The 22,213-nt window shown below is 45.2% G+C and overlaps 1 protein-coding gene across 6 annotated transcripts in view; it reads left to right on the top strand.

The window, feature by feature from the left end:
- Window positions 1–22,213, top strand: part of LOC138521553 (zinc finger protein 385C-like) — a 1,557,348-nt gene that overhangs the window by 1,325,221 nt on the left and 209,914 nt on the right. For 4 of the 6 annotated variants that reach the window (XM_069634483.1, XM_069634481.1, XM_069634482.1 and 1 more), the window contains one exon: window positions 1,523–3,823. The exons of the other annotated variants lie outside the window; for them this stretch is intronic. In XM_069634483.1, coding sequence (XP_069490584.1) covers window positions 1,523–3,091 — 1,569 coding nt within the window. In that variant the 3' untranslated portion in view covers window positions 3,092–3,823. Of the gene's footprint in view, window positions 1–1,522; window positions 3,824–22,213 lie in introns of those variants that run through there. 6 annotated transcript variants of the gene reach the window in all.

Genomic DNA, 22,213 nt, shown 5'->3' on the forward strand with positions numbered 1-22,213 from the left:
ATCGGGAACATAACAAAACGCAGTGTGTATTAATGAGATCAATTACCGCGCCGAAGGGCTGCACAAGGAGATTAATAACATCAAGCGGTTGCCGAATAGTTCACAAAGGGTTTTCCTAATTTTCTGATATTTGAAGCATGTTAAAATGAAATTAATTTCAGTTGCTCTTGGACGTTAGCCAATCATTTCTGATAAGTGAGTGCCCTATTTTACCACAGATAGGCCGGGCACACTAATTGGATTTCTTATCCCACAGTGCTCGGTCTTGCTGGCTAGCATGGAACTTATTTTTCAGATCAGTGGTGTTTTAATGGAAGTGGCAGCATGTCTGAAAACAAAGAGCTTGTAGTGGACTCGGTTGAAAAACAATGGCATACATCCGAGCCAAAAGGGCTCGCCGCGCAGATATATTAAGACCTTGTTGAAAGGGCGTTGGCATACTTCTTGCATGCAGAGGGCATGCTAAACGCCCATAAAAACCAAAAAAGAAAGAAAAGACCCAATTCCCGTTTTCATCCTGTGTTTACAATCTGTAATAGCACTCCATGTTGGAAAACAGCCCAAAGCTTAATGAAGGAAGCAGAAGTCACTGTGCATCCCCTCCACCTCCCGCAGAGTCATAGAAGAGAAGCAATGCCCTGGCATGGTCATTGGTTCTCAAAATCTATATTCTTCCCCAACTGTAGTGCAGTTTGCAAAAATCTTGTTAATTTGACATAGAAAAATATTAAACTTAACATGTTAATGTAGCTATAGATATTGATAGTCAGCAATTTGATTGGCTGGAAATTCTGGTGGTTCTTGTGCAGATATGTATGATCACGCTGGCATGAGAACAGGCTTGTCTCAAAGCTCCACAAACGTTAGGATGCGAGAGCCCATTACCATTGTTTAAAGTTAGTTGGAAGACACTAATTGAAATCTCTGCATAGGCGTTCTGTGGTGCATAAAAACTTGTTAATGGACGCTAGGTTGTGAAAAACCCCATCGCACAAGCCTGTGACCTGCAACCTAAAGCCAAGCAGGCACAGATGCACACATAAAATACATGGCTAATGGTACCAAACTATTCTAGGGATAGGATTACTTTCTTAATGGAATGCCCATTGCGTTTCAATGGGGATGACATTTTTAGCAACAGAGTTCTCCAATTCACTGATAATTTCAAGCATAATGTGTCCCCCCTAACCCGCAATACCGTGGGTGGATAAAATAACAAATAGAGGCTGTCGCTACTTGTCCTGCACACTTCCCTTTCCCATTATTTTATGAGCACGTTTGAGTACCTCCCAGTTCCTGGCATTTTAGTGCTCTTTCTAAACTGTTCACCCCAATCGTTTTAGAATGTTGTAATTTGCATTCATCAAACGTTAAGGCATGCTCTATTCAAATGTGTGGTAAGAAGGCAGAAATGGGGATGCTAAGACCTGACACGTTTATAGTACTTTGTTGATGTTTTAATTATGTTGCTTTCAAATGCATTGACCTCCTTCTTTTTTGCACTCCTTTAACCAATTTTTAGGCTGCAATTGTTCAAGTCCTTCACAAGGAAGATAGGCAACGAATTAAATCTTCTCCTTTCATTGGTGTTGTGGTGGACGAAGCTGTTGACGTTATGGAAAACAGAAGCCTTATGATGTTCTCATCAACAGTGTCTCCCTATGATGGGAAATGCAGCATTACTTTTCTGGGCAGCTATGAGTTGACTGGTTGTGAAGCTGTCAAGATATCTGACAAAGTAGTGGATGTCCTGCACACCTTCGGCGTCCCCACAATGAAGTTGGCTTGGCTGAGTTCGGGTGGTTCTTCATTGATGTCCGATAGATCACAAGGAGTCGTAAGCAAGCTGAAGTCAATTTGTCCGCTCTTGACTGAAATGCACAGTGTGTCTCATAGCAGCTCCTTGTTTTCAGCTGAAAGTCTTCTCAACATTGAATATGTCAAGAAATATGAAGGCACAGTCGATGCCATCTTTAGGCTGTATTCCAATTTAAAAGGGGAAAGTCAGAGTCTTGAAGAACTACAAGGTGTTCTTCGCTTATGTGGAATTGACTTGGAGGGTCCTCTATCCATTCACTGGACGTCTGTTTTGCCAGCGATCGAAACCGTAGACTCTTCTTGGCCAACACTAGTTCTTCTCCTGGAGAGTGTATCTGAAAAATCTCCTGTCGCTCCTGGACTGTGTGAAGAGTTGAAAAAGTTCGAGTTTGTGGCTTTTACAAAAGTTCTTTTGGATATCCTGCCAATTTTTCAGAAACTGAATTTGTTCTTCCAGATCGAGGACTTGGATATCTCTATGGTGAAACCTATAGTCACTGCGTCAATTGCCACGCTGCTGGCACAGAAGAGAACACAGGGCCAGAACTTCCAGGAGTTCCTCAATGAATTGAACGAGCACCCTGGTGAGGAGGGTGAGAGCAGGATGTACTATAAAGGAGTTGAGCTTTCGCACTGCTCCAAAACTCACATGGAAACCTTTGACCACGTGAAGTGCTCTTACCTGGAGGGGGTGTGTGAGAACTTGCAGGACAGATTTCCTGACCATGTACTTGAAACAGTCCATGCCTTTTCCACCATTTTCAATCCCAAGTGTTACCCACAGTCTTTGGATGACATTGGAAACTATGGCGACGATGCGTTGTACCTTCTCTTGCAAAACTACTCCCGTATGGTGGTCTGCGAAAGAGCCATTAATGATTTTCCTCTCTTTAAGCGCATTGTATTCAGCCTCAATCAGCTATCCTGCAGGGATGTATGTGTCAAGCTCGTCTATGTTAACTCAGAAATGCATGAGCTGTTTCCAGATTTTGCTGTTCTGGCTGCGATTGCTCTTATTCTGCCCATCGGCTCGGCCCTCTTTGAGAAGATTAACAGTGCCAGGGAGGTTCTGAAGCACAGCCACTGGCGCTATGAGCCAGAGGATAACTTGTCCAATGCCATGAAGATTGCTGTGGATGGTCCCGGCATTGAAGAGTTTGATTTTACATCAGCAATTGAATATTTTGAAAATATGAAACACTCCAATTTCATGATGGCACAAATGAAACAACGGACAGAACAGAAACCTTATGGTTTTGGGTTAGAGGGTTAATCCAAGGACAATCATTGTTTTTACACTTCCAAAGTGAATTGGACACAGTCTGTAGATGAATGCCTTAAAATGTCACGTGAAAAACGTCAATACTGCTACATTCTGTAGTTTTCAATATACCACAGAGTAATAATTCATGATGGAGTGCCGGGGCAGCTAGAAAATATTTTTGTAGCACTAGTTCAACATTACAGGCGTCGGTTATTTTTCTTAAAAGGGGATGGGGGCGTTGAAGCTCTGCATAGGGTGACAAACAAGACTAGACTCTGCACAAAACAGGTGCTCCATAACTATCTAAACCCCAATGCTGCCTACGACTTGTAATTTGAAATTGCAGATCAGAGCATTTTAATAATTTCTTTGTACACATTGTTGTTCATTTATGACAGTTATTCGACTCTCCTCTGGGTCTCCTGCTTCCGGGGAAATATTGTACTCGGATGGGTCGATGGGATCCTTGACCCATCCTGCCCTGGGTGAGCGGACTCTTGCTGGAATAGCTGTGTAGTGTCCCTGGTGTGGAGCCTCGAGCTGCTAGACGGGCCAATGACATGTAAAGTAGATTTGAGAGTTTATTATTGAATCTGCTCTCAAGGTCCTGGGACGTATGCCTAGTTGGGATGGATTGTTGAGTGAAGGGTGACTGATTCTTCTGTATTTGTTTTAATTGTCACACTCTGCAGCCATCTGGTTTATTGTCTTTTTTTAAAATAAGACCGCTATTATTCTCTATTAATTGCAAATGGAAACTTTTGTATTTTCTAAGCACAAAATGTTATGAAACATCGTATGCCTAGTCTGGGTTATCATAACTTTTTATTGTTATATTTAAAGTATGAGGGAGAATGGGAACCAATGCAGCTCTCCAGGTTGTATTATTCAATACCATAGCCATGACAAGCAAACGTTGAGCGTTGGAACATTGTCAATCAGAAATGGTTGTTGCTTTGTAACAGTTTTTATGCCATAATAGTTACAGGCATGCTAGCAACCTACCAGGGTACTACCACATAAATGGTGCCCTAAATAGAAATGAAAAGTCCAAGAAAATCAAGGTACCTCTTTGAATTACTTCTAAAGTGTCTGTTGCACACCTTAGTTGTGCATAAATTGCTGAATAGTGCTCGGCAAACACAAAACATATTTAAATGCATGTTTCCTCCACTGTCTGAGCCCCCACTGCAGGGTTCAAAATTAAGATTGGATAAGCAGGAGCTAAAAGGAGCTCCTGATGGCTAACCAGTCTCTCCTAGTCCCTATCCAGGAGCTACAGCACTCCCAGCTCCCTTCAATTTCAAACTCTGCTCTGTGCAATTTATCAATTCACCTGCGTCAATGATATATGATCTCTTGTGCCTTGTAGAAGAACAAATCATACCAGCCATTTTTATCAAGGCGTGCTCTACAAGATAGATTTGAATGGGCTTTATTTGAAAGAAAGCATTGCCCCTCTCTCCTTCCCCGTCTGAATTGCTTCTTTTTGTTTTCTCTCATGCTGAAATGTTGAGAGACTACACCGATTTCCCATGTCTCCTATACCCAGCGGGTCTCGATGGTGTGTCTCTCTAGGCTTCGTGAAGAGTCTTTTTTTAAAAATGTTGATTAAGTGCAGGACCGTGTGAGAATTGCCTCCAAAATTAGTGGCGCTCTGTACTGAAATCTTATAGGTATTGTCTAATACACAAATATATAAATTATATATATATATTTCTGAGGCTTGTGGAATCTGCTTAGATCACATGCTGTGCATAGGCCGACATCTAGTGGAAGCTGCGGAGTATTACAGTTTGTTTTTCGAAACTCGAAAACGGGCGTCGACACAGGGCGTGCCAGTAATACTATCCCTAGTGTGACGTCCACTGTACCCAAGATCCCTCACGCGTCTAGGATCCTCAGATTGTTTTTTTCCGCCATACTGGTCGGAAGCATTTTGCGGAGTCCCCTGGCATAAGCCATACTTTTGCTAAAATATTGATTAATTGACATCCTTCCCCATCCCAACTTCGACACTCAACGCCGGCTGGAGAAGAAATCGACCGTCGGCTGCTGCACGACGGATTTGGGCCTCGGAAGGCCATGGCCTCGGCCCGGGTCTTGGAATGCCTCTGGCCTCGGCCCTGCAAGTAGGGAGAGTGGGGGGTTGGACATACTTTACACTCTTGGTATATAGGTACACCTTATACATTTCCTACACTTAACAGCCCGCTTCCTCAAGGTGCGTATGGAGGGTACCCCTTTCCAATTCTGCCCCAAGTGCAATCGCAAATACCCTTGGGTCGACAGGCACGCCACGTGCAATCTCTGCTTGCCGAGGGACCACCCCGAAGCGAACTGCAGAGCGTGTAGTAGGTTTAAACCTAAGACACTTAAGGACCGTTCGACGCGTTAGGCCCACCACGCCAGGCAGGCGGGCATGGCAGCGGAGGGCACCTTCAGCGATGGCAGCGACGCCATGCTTTCGAACGGCGAGGGCATTACGGCGTCGAAAGACAGCCGAGCGCAGGTCCCCGACCTCGGAAGGTCGTCCGACAGGGCGGCTATGGCAAAGACCCCCGACGACACAGGCGCTTCACACACCACCCACACTAAACACACCAAGTCCAACGGAGACTCTACGACGTCGAGTGCTCGGAAAGAGGCACAAACAGAACGGTCCGAATCGGTGTCCTCTGGGCGTTCGAGATCGCCGCATGACTGCAGGCAATCATCCACTCTTGCCAAGAGTGCCTCGCTCCCTAGGCTAACAGAAGTTCGATCGTCGGAAGACGAAGACGACTTCCACCCCCAGGCCACACTCCAGGAGTCGGAGCCCGCAGACAAGATCAGCAAGGCCCCACGTTCGAAGGACAGGGACTCTACCCCGATCCTCGACGCCAGGCGTCGGAAACCTCCGGAGCCACAAAGGGACAGGGAAAACACTTTTCCACTCACAGGGAGGGGGGAAAACAGCAGAAGAAGCAGCCTCTGCACTCTTCCACACCTGTGAAACACTCCACTCCTCCTAAACAGGCAGACAAGACCAGATCTGCTGATATTTCAAAGAGCAAATCTACTCTAGATAAATCTCCAAAACGTTCTGAGAGAGTCATTCCCAGTTCCAAAAAATGGTCCAGTGATGACATAGATAGGGTCATGTCAAGGTTGTCTTCTTTGGCAGACTTTTACGATAAAAATCCAGACCATTTCCTTTCATATGATCCACAAGGGGCTACACCCTCAGGCTCTAATGATCCTATCCCCCCGAGTAAGAAGCCCCGGATTGAGACACTGATGAGGTCTACAGACCCCTTCGAGGTACAACCATACTCACGACCATACTCACTGTATCAAGGAGAGACTTCCTTTGGTGAGGACCAAGATTTTGGCATGGTAGAAGAGCAAACCGGAACGGGCTACTACGGGGACGATGAGGACCAAGAAGAGGAAGAGGAAGACCCTGAAACCTACAGAGTAGATTCCCCTGTAGAAAAGGAAGCCCCGGTTACCGACTCCCCTGTCGATAACCAACCCCCCCTGAACGAGGTTCTCGCACGTGCAGCAGAACATTTCCATATTGACACCCACGGTGTCCAGGAGGAGAGGGACTTCGCCGAGGAGTTAGTGGGAGAAGAGAGGCCTGTTGCCCAGACCATCCCTATCCTCAAGTCTATTCAGCGAAGAATAGACCCGTCCCTGGTGAACCCGAACCTCACCAGAGCAGTCAATCCCAGAGTTGAAAAACTTTTCAGGGCAGCCCAGTCTGACCCTCTCTATATAAGAGGACATCTGAAGCCAGACTCCCTAGTTGTCACTAACACTCGTAAGAGGGCTGGAACACCCTTGTCATCGTCCGAAGCTCCTCCAGATAAGGAGAGAAAAAAAACTATATGGTTTCGGCAGGATAGTAGCCTCAACGTCTGCCTATCGGGCAAGGATTGCAAACTCCACCACCCTGTTGGCCAGCTACAACTGCCATCAGTGGGAAGAAGTCGCGGCACTCATAGCCTCTGCACCAGAACCCTTAAAGGGCCAGTTAGCTCGGATTTCCGCAGAGGGTAGAGCCGTGTCTGGTTGCATTTTAAAAGCAACCTTTGACGCCGCGGACAACGCAGGCAGATTGATAGCAGAAGGTACTGTTATCAAGAGACATGCGTGGTTACGGCAGTCTGGTTTTAAGGCAGAAACCCAGGCATCATTGTTGGACAAACCGGTGGAAGCCGATCTGTTGTTTGGTAAGGCGGTCAAGGACGCACTGAAGAATGCCAAGGACGAATACGAGACACTGAAGTCCCTTGACCAGTTAACCAATAAACCCCCTAACCAGAGAGGGAATAGTAATTTCCGTCGCCCACGCGGCCAAAATTCCCAGAGAGGATCTAACTATTCCCAGGGGCAGGGTACACAGTGGAACAACAGCCAACAGTCTACCCAGGTTTACGGCAGGGGTAATAGGAGAGGACGTGGTAAAGGCAGAGGCAGCCCCAGCAAAGGAGGCGCACGCCTCCACCAAAGCAGTGACGCTCAGTTCAGGGTCCCTTCTCACGCAACCCCAGTAGGGGGACGCATTTCCAACTTCACCCAGGCTTGGGAAGGGATCACATCAGACAGATGGGTGCTGTCAACAGTATCCACAGGGTACTGTATAGAACTACTGCAGCGTCCCCGGAACCATCCTCCACGACAAAGAGTACACTCTTTAGAACATCAGAAGATTCTCCTCGAGGAGATCGCCGTTCTGCTAGCAAAGGACGCGATAGAACTCGTCCCGGGACACCAGGTAAACCAGGGTATTTATTCAACTTACTTCCTTGTGCCAAAAAAACATTTGACAATGCGCCCAGTATTGGACTTACGGCCTGCCAACAAGTATGTCGAGCCCCAAAAGTTTCGTATGACTACGCTACAAGAGGTAATCCCCCTCCTAAAAAAGGGGGATTACATGGCAACCTTGGATATGAAAGATGCCTATTTTCATATTTCCATGTTCTCAGCGCACAGAAGGTACTTGCGCTTCAAGGTGGACAGTCGGCACTAGCAATTAAAGGTACTGCCCTTCGGGATAGCTTCGGCACCAAGGGTATTCACCAAGGTACTGGCAGTGGCGGCTGCACACCTACGCAGGAAGGCATTCCCGGTGTACCCTTATCTGGACGACTGGCTCATAACGGGGGAAACCCCAGTAATTTGCAGGACAAACATTCAAAGGACTATCGACCTCCTCCACGAATTAGGCTTCTCAATCAACGAGAAAAAGTCAAGCCTGGTGCCAAGCACCTCCAAACAGTTCCTAGGAGCAATCCTAGATACTCAAGAGGGGTTGACCTTTCCTTCAGAGGAAAGAATTCGGAATATACTACTGCAAATTCCGCAATATCAGTCCGGTCACCAAATAACGGTACGCAAAGCAATGCGTTTACTGGGCATGATGGCATCATGTATTTACCTGGTCCCCCACGCGCGCCTGCGCATGCGTCCCATGCAGGAATGGTTGGCGAAACAGTGGTCTCAGGCAAGTGGTCAGTGGGACGATCTAGTGGTCGTTTCGCCAACACTAGTACAAAGCCTTCACTGGTGGACAAGAGAGAATCTTGCACAGGGAAAACCCTTTTACGATCCCGAAGTACAGGCAGTAGTTACTACCAATACATGTCTGGTGGGGTGGGGAGCTCACCATCTCCACCACACAGCTCAGGGTCCCTGGTCTCCCTCAGTGGCCAAGAACCACATCAACCTGCTAGAGCTTCTGGCAGTGTTCAGAGCGCTTCAAGCGTTCGAGCCCCACCTACTAAACCTGTCAGTGCAAATCCGGACGGACAGCACAACAGCCATGTTCTACCTGAACAAGCAAGGAGGGACTCGTTCGCCAAATCTGTCCAACTCTCAGACGGAACATCTTCCTGTCATCACAACATGTTCCAGGGGAGCTCAATTCCCTAGCGGATGCTCTGAGCAGAGACTCCCTCTCAGAGGAACACGAATGGGTTCTACACAGAGAGGTCGTAGAAGATATCTTCTCTCAGTGGGGTTTCCCCACTATAGACTTATTCGCCACAAGCGAAAACAGACAATGCCCAGGATTTGCATCCAGGTTCCCCCAACCAGACTCCCAGGGGAACGCCCTGTGGATGAACTGGTCAGGGATGTTTGCGTATGCTTTTCCACCAACTCCTCTCATCAGGAAGGTGGTGAACAAGATGAACAGAGAGTCGATGACGCTCGTCCTAGTTGCTCCCATGTGGGCAAGGCAACCGTGGTTCCCACACCTAAGCAGGATGGCGGTGTGCGAGCCCATCAAACTTCCAGCCTGGTACAACCTACTGTCCCAGCACCAAGGTCAAACAGTGCATCAGCAACCCAACTCAATGAACCTGGCAGCATGGCTCCTGAGGTCATAGAGTTTGGACATCTCAATTTACCACAGAGGTGTATTGTCATCCTAAAGGAATCTAGGAAGCTAAACACAAGGCACTGTTACTTTGACAAGTGGAAGAGATTCGTTATCTGGTGCCAGAGTAGACAAGTCAACCCAGTTGATTGCACTCCTTCCACTATTGTTACATACATGCTCCACCTGCTTGATGCAGGATTGGTTTTTAACTCACTGAAAGTACACCTGGCAGCCCTGTCGGCATACACCACTTCCCATAACAAGGTCTCGTGGGGGAAAGTACCAGTAGTTAAAGCCTTCATGGAAGGAGTAAAGAGACTTCACCCTCCTATTTCGAACCCACCACCAGGGTGGGACCTTAATGTGGTGCTATCTAAGCTCATGTGCCCCCCCTTCGAGCCCATGCATAAAAGCAGTCTCAAACACCTGACTTATAAAACAGCCTTCTTAGTAGCTATTACTTATATAAGAAGGGTCAGTGAAATTCAGGCTCTGTCAGTGCAGGATCCCTTCTTTACTGTCCATAAAGACAAACTGGTTTTACGCACACACCCTAGGTTCTCACCTAAGTTTATATCTAAATTCCACGTAAACCAGTCCATCGAGCTTCCGGCTTTCTTCCAGGACCCTCAAAGCTCGGCTAAGTTGAAACTACACACCCTAGATGTGCGTAGGGCGGTCCTCTACTATGTAAATAAAACCAGACCGCTAAGGAAAACAGATCAACTGTTTGTCTCCATAGCTACAGGCAGAGAGGGGGATCGCGTCTCTAAAGGTCCCATCTCGAACTGGATTATTAACTGTATCCAGCTGTGTAACTCACTCTCTGAAAGAACTCTGCCTTTCACGCCAGGAGACCACTCTACTAGAGGCATTGGGGCCAGTCTGGCTTTCATTGCAAATGTACCCCTTGACACCATTTGCAAAGCAGCTACTTGAAGCTCTATTCACACTTTTACTCGGCATTACTGCATTGACACCCATTCCAAGGCAGATACACAAGTGGGACAAGCGGTTCTAAGACACTTATTTGCTCATGACCCTTCTCACATCCCACCTCCTTCTTCAGGTAGTGCTTGCTAATCTATGCACAGCATGTGATCTAAGCAGATTCCACAAGCCTCAGAAGGGATACATTACTCACTGTAATCGTATTTCCGATGCTTGTATCTGCTTAGATTCACATGCGACCCACCCTTCCTCCCCTCTGAGACAAGGCACATGGTTGCTTGTAGTCTTACCTTTCTATTTATCTGCTTGGATTATCTGTACTCACGCTACTCCTCATGCTACCTTATGTCAGAAAAAATACAATCTGAGGATCCTAGACGCATGAGGGATCTTGGGTACAGTGGACGTCACACTAGGGATAGTATTACTGGCACGCCCGGTGTCGACGCCCATTTTCGAGTTTCGAAAAACGAACTGTAATACTCCGCAGCTTCCACTAGATGTCGGCCTATACACAGCATGTGAATCTAAGCAGATACAAGCATCAGAAATACGATTACGGTCAGTAATGTATCCCATATATAATATATATAGTAATTTTTGTATGTTCAAATAGTATATGATATGCTGAATCCCAAAAACAGTTATTTTCAGAAAAGGATGACGTAAAAGGAGGATTTTGTTGAAAGCAATATATTTTGTAACGGGAGCATTCCGTAGTGTGCAACACAGGAAAGGGATCAACCAGTATCCACCGTCGTTGGCAGGCTACAAGATGCCAACCCGCTCCCATTGTGTTAAACGTTTCCTTGCTAGCAGAGAGGCACAGCTGACCAAAGGTGAAATGCGTTGATATCTGACTAGAAAACTCAATGCTGAAGGTTTGGTCTGTAAATCGCTCTAGTCTTTGAAGGTTCACTCTGGAAGTAGCTGCAGGTGATGTTTGGTTTGGACTAAGCATTGAACTCTGAAGGTTAGGTCTGAAATAGCTTTAATTGGATAGTGACCTTTAGGTGCATGTTTTGACATGGACCTAGCTCTTCACCTCAAAGTTGTATTCGCATTCACATAACACTCCATGTCGAATGTGTGGTCTGGACAAAGACTAGTCTTTGGCTCTGGATTGCAAAGTTTTGGTGACCTGGATTTAGCTCCAACCTTTTCTTGAAGGTTTGTCATGTGCATGTCTCTCAATACTAAGGGGTTACATTGCGCTCAACCTTGAAAGTTTTACCTCCACATGGTTCTCAATGGGCAGAGCTCTGTGTCAAATGTTTATCAGCAGCACAGCTTTCAACATCCAGCGTTTGCAATCAACCCAGCTATCAGTGGACCTTGAACTCCATGTCAAAGGTTTGGCTAAGAGTGCCTATTCATACAGCAACACCTACAGCAGTGGTATGCAAGTCCCTGGCATGGTTCGCAGTTGATCCGTGGCAAAAAGTTGTGAAATGTTGCAAGGGTAAACATCGTAACCAGTGCCCATCTTGGGGCTCTTCAGTAGACCGCCTCTACCCTGTAGTGCTTTTCATTCACTTTATCTGTTTGCCATTGCGTTAGTCATGGGAATTTATGATCACCTCAGATTACAGTCGGCGCTCATGATGCTACAGTGTTTCCATAATTTTGCTAACTTCTTGGTTTCATAACCGACTGACTGAAAGCTTGGTAAGAGCTGGGAAATCTTCTGCTAGACAACATCAAAGGATAATGGGGCATTGACTGTTTCCTTCCTCACTTTGGAAAAATACATGCTACAATGATTTCACGTATTCAGCAATGGGCTGTAATAAGTGCATTTTATGTTTCTCTATTCAACGACCTAGAGGATTATTGGCTTGCTTCTCTACTTTACAGGCCAGTATGCCCAGAGGCTTAAGGGCTCACAACCCCCCAAATAAGTGCTCTAGGTGAGAAAAGTACACCGCGAAATCTAAAAGTGCCTCAAGAAAGAACAGAAGGGGACCTCTATTTTGATGACAGCCAGTATCGCCAGAAGAGGGGCAGCACAGAAGCAGAGTAGGTGTTTGTAGTCCAACAGGGCTAATGTTTATTTGTGGGAGCGGAGGGGGGAGTTATTTTTTAAATTCTGGTTAGTGACTGGGTTTTGACAAGTGCAGGTGGGAAAGCAGCTCTAAGAATACTCGAACACTGCCATTTACTGACCGACCCTTCTGATGGGCTTCAGCACCCAACCAGTTTCTGATCAATTTTATGTGAATGCGCCCGGATGTAGGTTCACTACCTACTATTGCCCGGTTTTGTACTCTGCTCGCTTGAGCATATTTTGAAATAACCATTCTGGAGCAGTGCAGTTAGCCTAATCTTGGCTGATCGAAGTCGTGAATTTGCTCTATTCACCGAGAAGGCCTACTCTGAGAGGTGGGCAAAGGATAGGGGCTCGCATCTGGGAAGTGCAGACGTGGCAGAACATCACCTAGAGGTACAGATTGCTAATGGCAACTAACAAAACTGCCGTTCAAATAATATCCGGTTTTGGAAAGGAAGACCTTTTGAATTGCTTTATTTACCAACCACCCCGCCCCCGTATTGCAGAATAATGTTGGTGAAAAAGCATATTCTGTATTTTGGAGTTTTCTTTATGGCTTGCACCCTCATTTGCAGTTAAGCAATATATATATGTAGTTAATCTGGTGGGTTTTACCACTGCTGACCTTAAAAGAAATCTTGAACGGAGTTTTCAGAATGCTTCTTTGCTTGTTCCAAAGTGTTCACTTTGGTGACTTCAGACTGGTTCCTAGTGCAAGACTATGTCCTCTGTCTAAACACGCATGCAGACACAATTGCCCAGCCCTCTTCCAACTTATACAGTGTTGTCACGTTCATAAAAGGCCAGGATAAGCTATTTATGGGATCTGATTAGTCAGCCTTCTTCCTTCTGGACATTCTTGCCATTGACTTGAAGGTGCCTGTATCTTGCATTCTGGTCTGTAGATTTGTGTATGAACGCACAACTCTGTATTCCTGTTATTAAACCTGCTCTCCTCGTAGAGCTCCTCTAAATGCTCCAGCCCTCTCTTTGTTTACCTGTCAGGTTTGTCCGACTCCAGGCCACGAGTGCCGGAAATATGTCTCATTTTTCAGGATACCCCTCATTAATATTCATTAGATTAATTTGCATACAATGATTCTAAATGTATGCCCATTTCTCCTCATGAACATTGAGGGATATCCTGAAAACATGTCGGGATTCCAGCGCTCGACGCCTGGAGTTGGACAACCCTGACCTAGATGTTTTCTTTTAATGTTACTTCAGTTTCTTGCTATTTGCCGTTATTTCTTTTTAGGGGGTTCTCCTCGAACTGCCTCACACTCACCCAGTGCAACCCTTACAATCTCCATGTCCCTCCATCTATGCTATCGATATACTAGTTCACATTTTGCCACCTTACCACATTTCACCTATCTACAAATGCCGTCTCAAACACCAATACCTTGCTCTCCATCCCCAATCACTCCCTACAACCACAAACTCGCCTGACTCGCCTTGGCTTCCTCCCTTCTGTGTTGCTGAGAGGATGGAATGCAACTGTTTGTGGCCCTTTCCTTCCCGGTGGTGTGCACAACGAGCAAAGGAATGCACACATATTGGACACATATACTAGCAAGGGATAGGGTATACGATCATTGTTTTCTCTTGACTCCTTGGGAGCACTAAGGATTGCAATACAAATTACAAATTAGTGTAAGTCAATGTTTTTTTTTTTTTGTTAAAGAGTTAAGGCTCTACCTATAAAAAGGTACTCAACAGACACAGCATTAAGTTTACTACCAATGCCTAGTCTAGAAAAAGTTCCATCACACTACAACTTAAACCTTAACTGACACTACACCACGACTTCGCAAGACCAATTTTAACTATAGTACTGGTGTAAGCCACCTAATACTTCTAGTGAGTGTTATGAAGTTGGGAGGATGTGTGTATCCACAATCCTCTAGCAATGTCTCTAGCACAGATTTTGTTTTTCAGCTGCAGTGAGTGCTGGTGAAGTTAATATTGTCACTGGTTCATCGTTTAGTTGTTCAGTGCTTGCTGCACAACATAATCCCCTCTGGGCACTTGGGAGAATGTAGGGCACAGCTATGTTGCTCCTAAAACCTGCCCATTTGGAGCACTGAAAGCAGAAGGGTGAACGGGGGCAGCCTGTGTGTCCGCTCCATCCCCGACCTCTCTGCAGAGACCTCATGTATGATAAATGACCTTAATTGGGTCTCCCTCCTAAATGTATGTGGTTGATGCAAATAATTTCCAGGCCTTTCTGTAACGCTCAACGTGCTGCTTTCCTACACTGCAAGATGAGTTTTCTGGTTGTGGTCTGCTTTCAGACTCGAGGACCTGAGATCTAGCACACCTCAAATTATGGGGATCGATGCTCAACTTTGTGACTTCCAGACCAATGACAGAGGTGTCCTGCATGGTGCATTATGTGTTCTCCAAAACTGTACTTGCATATATATGTTACTTTGTTAATTAGCGCAAATGACCTTTCTAACACTTCTTTACAATGTTCATTTGCAATAAAGTCTATCCAGAGGACTCCTGTGACCCGTCATTTCCTTTCTGTGTTGCTTACTTTCAGCCAGCATGATCTCGATTCAGGATTTCACCGCCCCTAAATCATGTATGCATCCAGTTTGGCTGTGTAACTTCACAGTACTGCAAGGTAGCAGAAGAGGACAGGATGTACAAGAAAGGGAAGCTGGGGAACCAAGAGGAAAGGCGTGTACAAGATGTTATGTTGTTTGTATAGTGCTACTACATCTTTAAGGCAGGTTAAGGCGCCTGATGGAACAGAAGATGAAAAGGTGAGGGCATGCGCAGGAAGTCAGGAATAGGTGCGAGGGAAGGAGACTGCTAGGTTAGTAACTAGTAATCTGTACACTAATAACTGCATTATCCATATGTGCAGCCCTTCTGAGGAGGGTCTAAGGATGGGAATAGTATACAGATCTGAGATGGGGCTGAGGGTTGAGATAGTATGGAGATCAGGAGGTCTTGAGTGGAAAGGATGAAGTGAAAACGATTATAAAATGGCACCCCAAAAATAAAGGACACTTGACTGTTAAAATTAAGGCTAGTTGGCTGTTATTCCCTGGGACAAAGGTTGATTGTATTCCATAGTTTTCTCATACTCCTTCACTTACCATGACTCCAAGCCCCCGGCGCTTTGCTGACTCATTACTAGACCTAGTCACACCTGTGCATAGGCTGCCTTCTAGTGTTTGGCACAGGTGTATTACACATGGATAGTTTACTGAATGTTAATTTAGGTGTCAACAGTGGCAGATCAAAAAATCGGATCCATGTATGGCATATACTGTCTACCCACAATTCACTTTACAGACGATGTCCTCCTCAGATTGATTTTGTTTACTGCTGGGTATCCTACACTCAGGAGAATGGTAGAGCCAAAACTTTGGGCAGACACAACAACTAACTGAAGTGGAGGATCTAGAGTCATGAATGGCATCTGGCTTACAAGTGGGGAACTGGAATAAGTATACCCATTCATTCAGTGAGGGCCACTGATCCCACACAAGATGCTGTCCGCATTGCTCCAATATAGTCTCACCCCCATGCCTCCAACATCTTAAACAAATTCAGTGAGACAACTGCAATGGTGCGGAAACAATGAAGAAAGGTCAATGAGACAAAGGAGCACATGGGCAACAAATCAAAGATGGTAACTTCGACATCTAAGACTACGCCGGCCCCACAGACCTCCGAAAACCGCCCTCCGGTAACTAGTGAAAGACAGACATTTAGGGCTCATTACAAGTATGGCGGTGTGGGGAAAAATTGGCAGTAACAGTTACTCACACTTTTCCTGCACCGCCGTACTAAGAGTATGGGCATGGAGTGGGTGATTTTACCTCCAGCATGAGCTGGAGGTAAATCCTCGCACTGTCTGCCAAAAAATCTGAAAAATAGGCAGAATTACTGCAGCAGTAATTACACCAATAAAGACCCATAGAGTCCAATGGATTGAATGCTGCTTGTAATCCAGGGGTATTTCCGTCGAACCAAGTGGCAGTAACAGTAATTCAGTTGGACAGTATTCCAATGGATTTACTTCCGGAATACTGCCCAACTCGTAATGAGGCCCAATTGTGTCTTAAAAAGGACAACACTCAAAAAATAAAATATGTCATAGTATGCCACTAGTTGGGAACATGGTGCCTAAAGACATTATGGCACTGCAAGGCATAGACCATTAAGGTGCGCAAAGAGAAACCCTCTGCTGAGCGTACACATGGCCTTGAAACCACTTGAGGGGTGAAAGACCCGAAGAGGTTTTCGTGCAATAAGAGAAGGAACACTACAAGTCAGTGACGAATATGTACACTTATTCAGAGGCTTTTTATGAAGGTTCCCCATAAGCCTATCGAAGGATAAAGGCATGCTTACATTTCAAGGCACGTTAAAGAATAATGTAGATTAATGCAGGAGCAACTAGCAAGAGGTACAAAGACAGTCTACTGATCAGCCCTTGTACCCTCAAGACCCCTAAATTACTACCTTGTGGTGATCGCTGGACACATTATAAGGAAGAGGGTTACTTTCCTTAGGAGGAAGAACACATAGAGGACAAGTAGAACGTGTCTGGATAACACAATGGGCTCCTCGGGCAACACAGACCACCTTCTATCCATATTTTCTAATGATGACTAGATAAAATCTCATGCTGTCATTGAGAGCAGCAACTACATTGAAATTTAAAATGCACTAGGCTTTGAAATCCCTCAATAACCTGCAAACTATTCCCAGGAAATAATATGTAATTCATAACGCGCCTGTACACAAGTGTTTCTAGGAGCAACAAGACAAGGGATCTTACTAGATCTTGTGTCATTCAGATCGTGCAAGTGTTATAACACAAAGTGCAGGGGGAAGGTAGAGGGGGGGGGTAAAGTGCAAAGGAGAGGGAAGGGGGAAGTGCAATCAGGGCAGAATGCTCTGCGTATGTGTAGCCAGGGCAGCGCAGCGCTGGCTAAGTGCAAGGCGGCAGGACGGTAGGCCCGGAGGCAGTGCAGGGGTACTGATCATGGAGAAGCCTGGTACCCATTGAGACTCTGAGGGTAGCCAAGCACCCAATCGGCGCAGCAGACGGGTAGGTCAGCAGGGGAGGGAGAGTGTGAAAGCAGAGGAGAATAAAACGGAAGCAATAAAAATATTTGGGACACCAGCATTTACATCAGAATCACTAACTGAAGGCAACATTATTTATGCTCTTCGAAGACGGAATAGAAACACTAAACAAAAATACTTCAAGAAGAAGCTTGGGTACAAGCACAAGACATTTTACAAGAGCATCAAACACTACGACCAAGACAAGCTGAGGTGCAGCAGAAACCTACATCCTTACTCCCCAAAAGGTTTGTACTCTGGGATACATCCTACTAGGCTTAGGTCTATTTAACAAATATGTCAAGCCTCAAATATTTCACATGACTTTTGAAAAACGCATTCCTCGGCTGTAGGAAGGAGACACCATGACCACAGCATGCAAGAAGCTTGCCCATCTTCACACTTCAATACATAAAGGGCCTTCAAAGTATTTAGGATTCAAGATGTGTGCATTCATTTTGAGTTGAAAGTTCTTCCATTCTGAAAAAACCTCAACAGCCAGGTTGTTAATAAAGATGTGGTAGGTGATGGCAGCACATCTATGCAGGAAAGCGGTATATATGTATAGCCATACCAATGCCTGATAAAGGGCAACAAGTACACAAATGTGGGCAGGACATGTCTTAACCCAGCACAATCCAAGACATTTCTGGGAGCAATGTTGGACATCCGTCAGGTGTAGCCTTGCCTTCACAGGAGAAGATGCAGGCCTTGGTAGAAACTGGTCCCCTTTATCAGATGTCAGTGTCTGACCGTGAGGAATGTGATGAATCCATTTAGCAAATGCAACACTACATATGGGGGCGATGCAAGAATGACTCGATACACAATAGTACTTGGTAAAGGGGGGCTGGCAAGATGTAGTTGATATAACTGCAAAGGTCGTTAAGATGATGGAATAAGGAGAAACTGACGAGAGGGTGACCTTTTGCAATCTCCAACCATTGGGTGATCGTATTGACATGCATACTTCTAGGAATGGGGGCGGTTACCTCTGCTCTCATTGACTGTGCAAGGAGCTCGGACGCAGCAACACGAACACTCTGCATAAACATTTTAGAAATTGACAAACTAGCACTTGACACAGAGGGACCATATAGTAATCCAGCTACAGAATACAATAGCAATGCATTACAACAGAAAATGGGTGTTAAGAGTAGATTATCTCTCCCAATCTCCTTTCTATTTCCACTCTTCTCTCTCTCCCTCATCCCCTAAATAAAGGTCGCCCTAGTGGCAAAAAATGTTCCAGGCATACGCATTGCAGACAACCTCATGTATCAACTGCAACAGTTGCGCAGATGGGCGATAACATCCTAAGCCTGTATTAACCTTCACTAAATGGGGAACTGCTTATGTTTGCAGCAAAGGAGAATGGAGATTGCTTTGCCTGGAAATACTCACAAACGGTATGTCCCGGCAATGCGCGGTGGATCAGCTTGTTGGAAAGATTTAACTACGCTTTTCAAATGGCACTATTGGTAAACCGGGATTTGTACAGGACATTCTTATGCATTGCACCATCCTGGGCTCGTAAAGTGTGGTACCCACATCTGCAACAGATGCCGCCACCACCGCCAAAGAAACTACACCTACAGCAAAACCTTCTCCCTTTAGATGCAGGATGGCGGTGTGCGAGCCCATCAAACTTCCAGCCTGGTACAACCTACTGTCCCAGCACCAAGGTCAAACAGTGCATCAGCAACCCAACTCAATGAACCTGGCAGCATGGCCCTTTAGGAAAACAAGGTTCCACAATCTGTGAATGTAGCATCTTGGCTCCTGAAGTTGGCCATTTAAAGGCATGGTCTAGTAAAAAATGTTATTTAAAAAATAGATGGGCAACATAAAAAAAAAAATACTAGCATTCTCTTTTTTAAAACTTCCTATGTAAAATTTTGAGCTATTCAAGCTCAAAATTCGCAAAAGCAAGCACATGGGCGCATCCATTTTGTGAAATGGATGCCCTCCTGTGCTGGCTTTTGCGGCACTAATGAAGGAAAAGCCAGCCAGCTGTAGTAAACAAAAGCTACCGCTGGGTGGCTTTCCCTTCATTAGTGCTGTACGCGGAGGACGGGGACCGGAGACCAGAGCAGGAAAGCTGCAGCTGAATCTCGGTAAGTGCTATTTATTTTAAAAACAAAATAAGCACTAGCTGCAAATTTTTTCTAAGTTTTCCGGGCTGGAGGAGCCCGGAAAACTTAGAAATAAAACCGCAGCTTTAAAAACGTTGTATTTATGTTTGCGGTCGCTTTTGAAGCGACCGCAAACATAAATACAACGTTATTGTGTTGGAAAACGCTGCGGTTTTTCTTTCCAAGTTTCTCAGGCTGCTCTGGCTCGGAGGAGCCTGAGAAACTCGGAAAGAAAAACCGCAGCGTTTTCCAACACAACCGCATTGTGTTTCTGCCTGCTGTGGCTATCACTTTGGGTCTCCGGTGCTCCCCCAGGGGAGCACCGGAGACCCAAAGTGAAAGCCAAGGCAGGCAGAAACACAACACGGTTGTGTTTACATGCCGCAGTGTTTCTGCCTACAGCTTATTTCCCATTTGGGGCTGTCGGGCTCCCCACGGGGGGCCCGAGAGCTTCAAATGGGAAAGCAGATTCAGGCAGAAACAACGCGGTTGTTTTCCGCAATGCCGCGTTGTTTCTGCCTGAATCTGCTTTCCCATTTGGGGCTCTCGGGCTCCCCGAGGGGGGCCCGAGAGCCCCGAATGGGAAAGCAGATTCAGGCAGAAACAACGCGGTTGTTTTGGAAAACGCTGCGGTTTTTCTTTCCGAGTTTCTCAGGCTCCTCCGAGCCGGAGGAGCCTGAGAAACTCGGAAAGAAAAACCGCAGCGTTTTCCAACACAATAACGTTGTATTTATGTTTGTGGTCGCTTCAAAAGCGACCGCAAACATAAATACGTTTTTAAAGCTACGGTTTTATTTCTAAGTTTTCCGGGCTCCTCCAGCCTGGAAAACTTAGAAAAAAAAACCCCAGCTAGTGCTTATTTTTTTTTTTAAATAAATAGCACTTACTGAGATTCAGCTGCAGCTTTCCTGCTCTGGTCTCCGGTCCCCGTCCTCCGCGTACAGCACTAATGAAGGGAAAGCCACCCAGCAGTAGCTTTTGTTTACTACAGCTGGCTGGCTTTTCCTTCATTAGTGCCGCAAAAGCAAAAGCCAGCACAGGAGGGCATACATTTCACAAAATGGATGCGCCCATGTGCTTGCTTTTGCGAATTTTGAGCTTGAATAGCTCAAAATTTTACATAGGAAGTTTTAAAAAAGAGAATGCTAGTATGTTTTGTTTTTTATGTTGCCTATCTATTTTTTAAATAAAAGTTTTTAATAGACCATGCCTTTAAGGCTCCCTCAACTGTGTATGGATACATTAATTGAAGCACACAAACCAAACGCGTACTTTTGCTTCTCAATGGAAAACATGGTTTTATGGTACACAAAAGAACAAACTAAACTTCACTGTTCTGAGGCATTTATTTTTAAATATCTGTTATATTTACTAGATAGTGGACTAGCCTTCAATTAGGTAGTGGTTCTTTATCCGCAGAGGCGGATTACGGTATCTCTCAAAAAGGCTCTCGTTATAATAGCATTAATGAAAGTGGATGAATGCATTATAGCCTCCCCTAAGAAAGCCCCTACCGAACTAGGATGTACTGTTCTACACAGACTCCTGCTTTCACAGTTTGACACTATACACAAATGCTCACAAAATCACCTAACTTTCAAAGTGGCTTTGTGGTGGCTATAGCACCCATACTTGCTGTAACCACATGTTCGGCTTACGAATATACATCCAAAGATTTCACCACATTGTAGTTCAAAATGTCATGTCAACCAACCTATTGAATGTTATAGAACTTTTCCATGGAACCATACTTCTAGTGCAGAATATTAGACATGCACAGCCCTGTCTTCTACGCGCACATCACAGAATCCATCGGAAAGACATGCCGGGTCATGGTTTCTTTTATATTCTTATAAAAGGAATATCCCATTAGTAAAGCTAGGGCATTGAGCTAGTCAGACGAATGCATTCACGAATTCAATTCTATAAAACTACCAAATAAACAAGTAATGATGAAACCCAAATCCCATTCCACTTGCACAACAAGGGACACCATTGCATTCCTAACAAATGTTCGATTACATATGCAGAGCTGCAACATTGAGCTCGGTCCTACCTACACAAATTATGTAACATACTGTCAAGAACAAAGCCACGAGTGGGACAGACCGTACTTCAGAATGTATTAAATAATGTCACATTCACTCTTTGCATAGATCAGCAAGCAGCATTTTCTACTTTTAAAGTATGTAAATCTAAAGTGATTCACGGGCTGCAAAATTGAACTGTTGCTCACCTTTAACAGTATTCTTGTAGCTGTTGAAGAGTCCGATGTGCCAAACCACCCAACGAGTGGGCACATAAAATTACAAAAGAAATACAAATAAAATAGCATATACTAACACTAATATATGTAGATGTAGTTTATGTATACTTACAGTGACCCTTGCAGAGTTAAACATTATATGAAGATAGAACTCTGTAGATACTTTTTTTTCTATGTAGATTTTGATATTTTCTGATATGCTTTTTTTTATATAGCACATATGCGAAATTATCTCAAGAGGGCGTAGACCACG

This window comes from Ambystoma mexicanum, chromosome 13 (assembly GCF_040938575.1).
Source record: "Ambystoma mexicanum isolate Mex_15411 chromosome 13, UKY_AmexF1_1, whole genome shotgun sequence".
Taxonomy (NCBI): Eukaryota; Metazoa; Chordata; class Amphibia; order Caudata; family Ambystomatidae; genus Ambystoma; species Ambystoma mexicanum.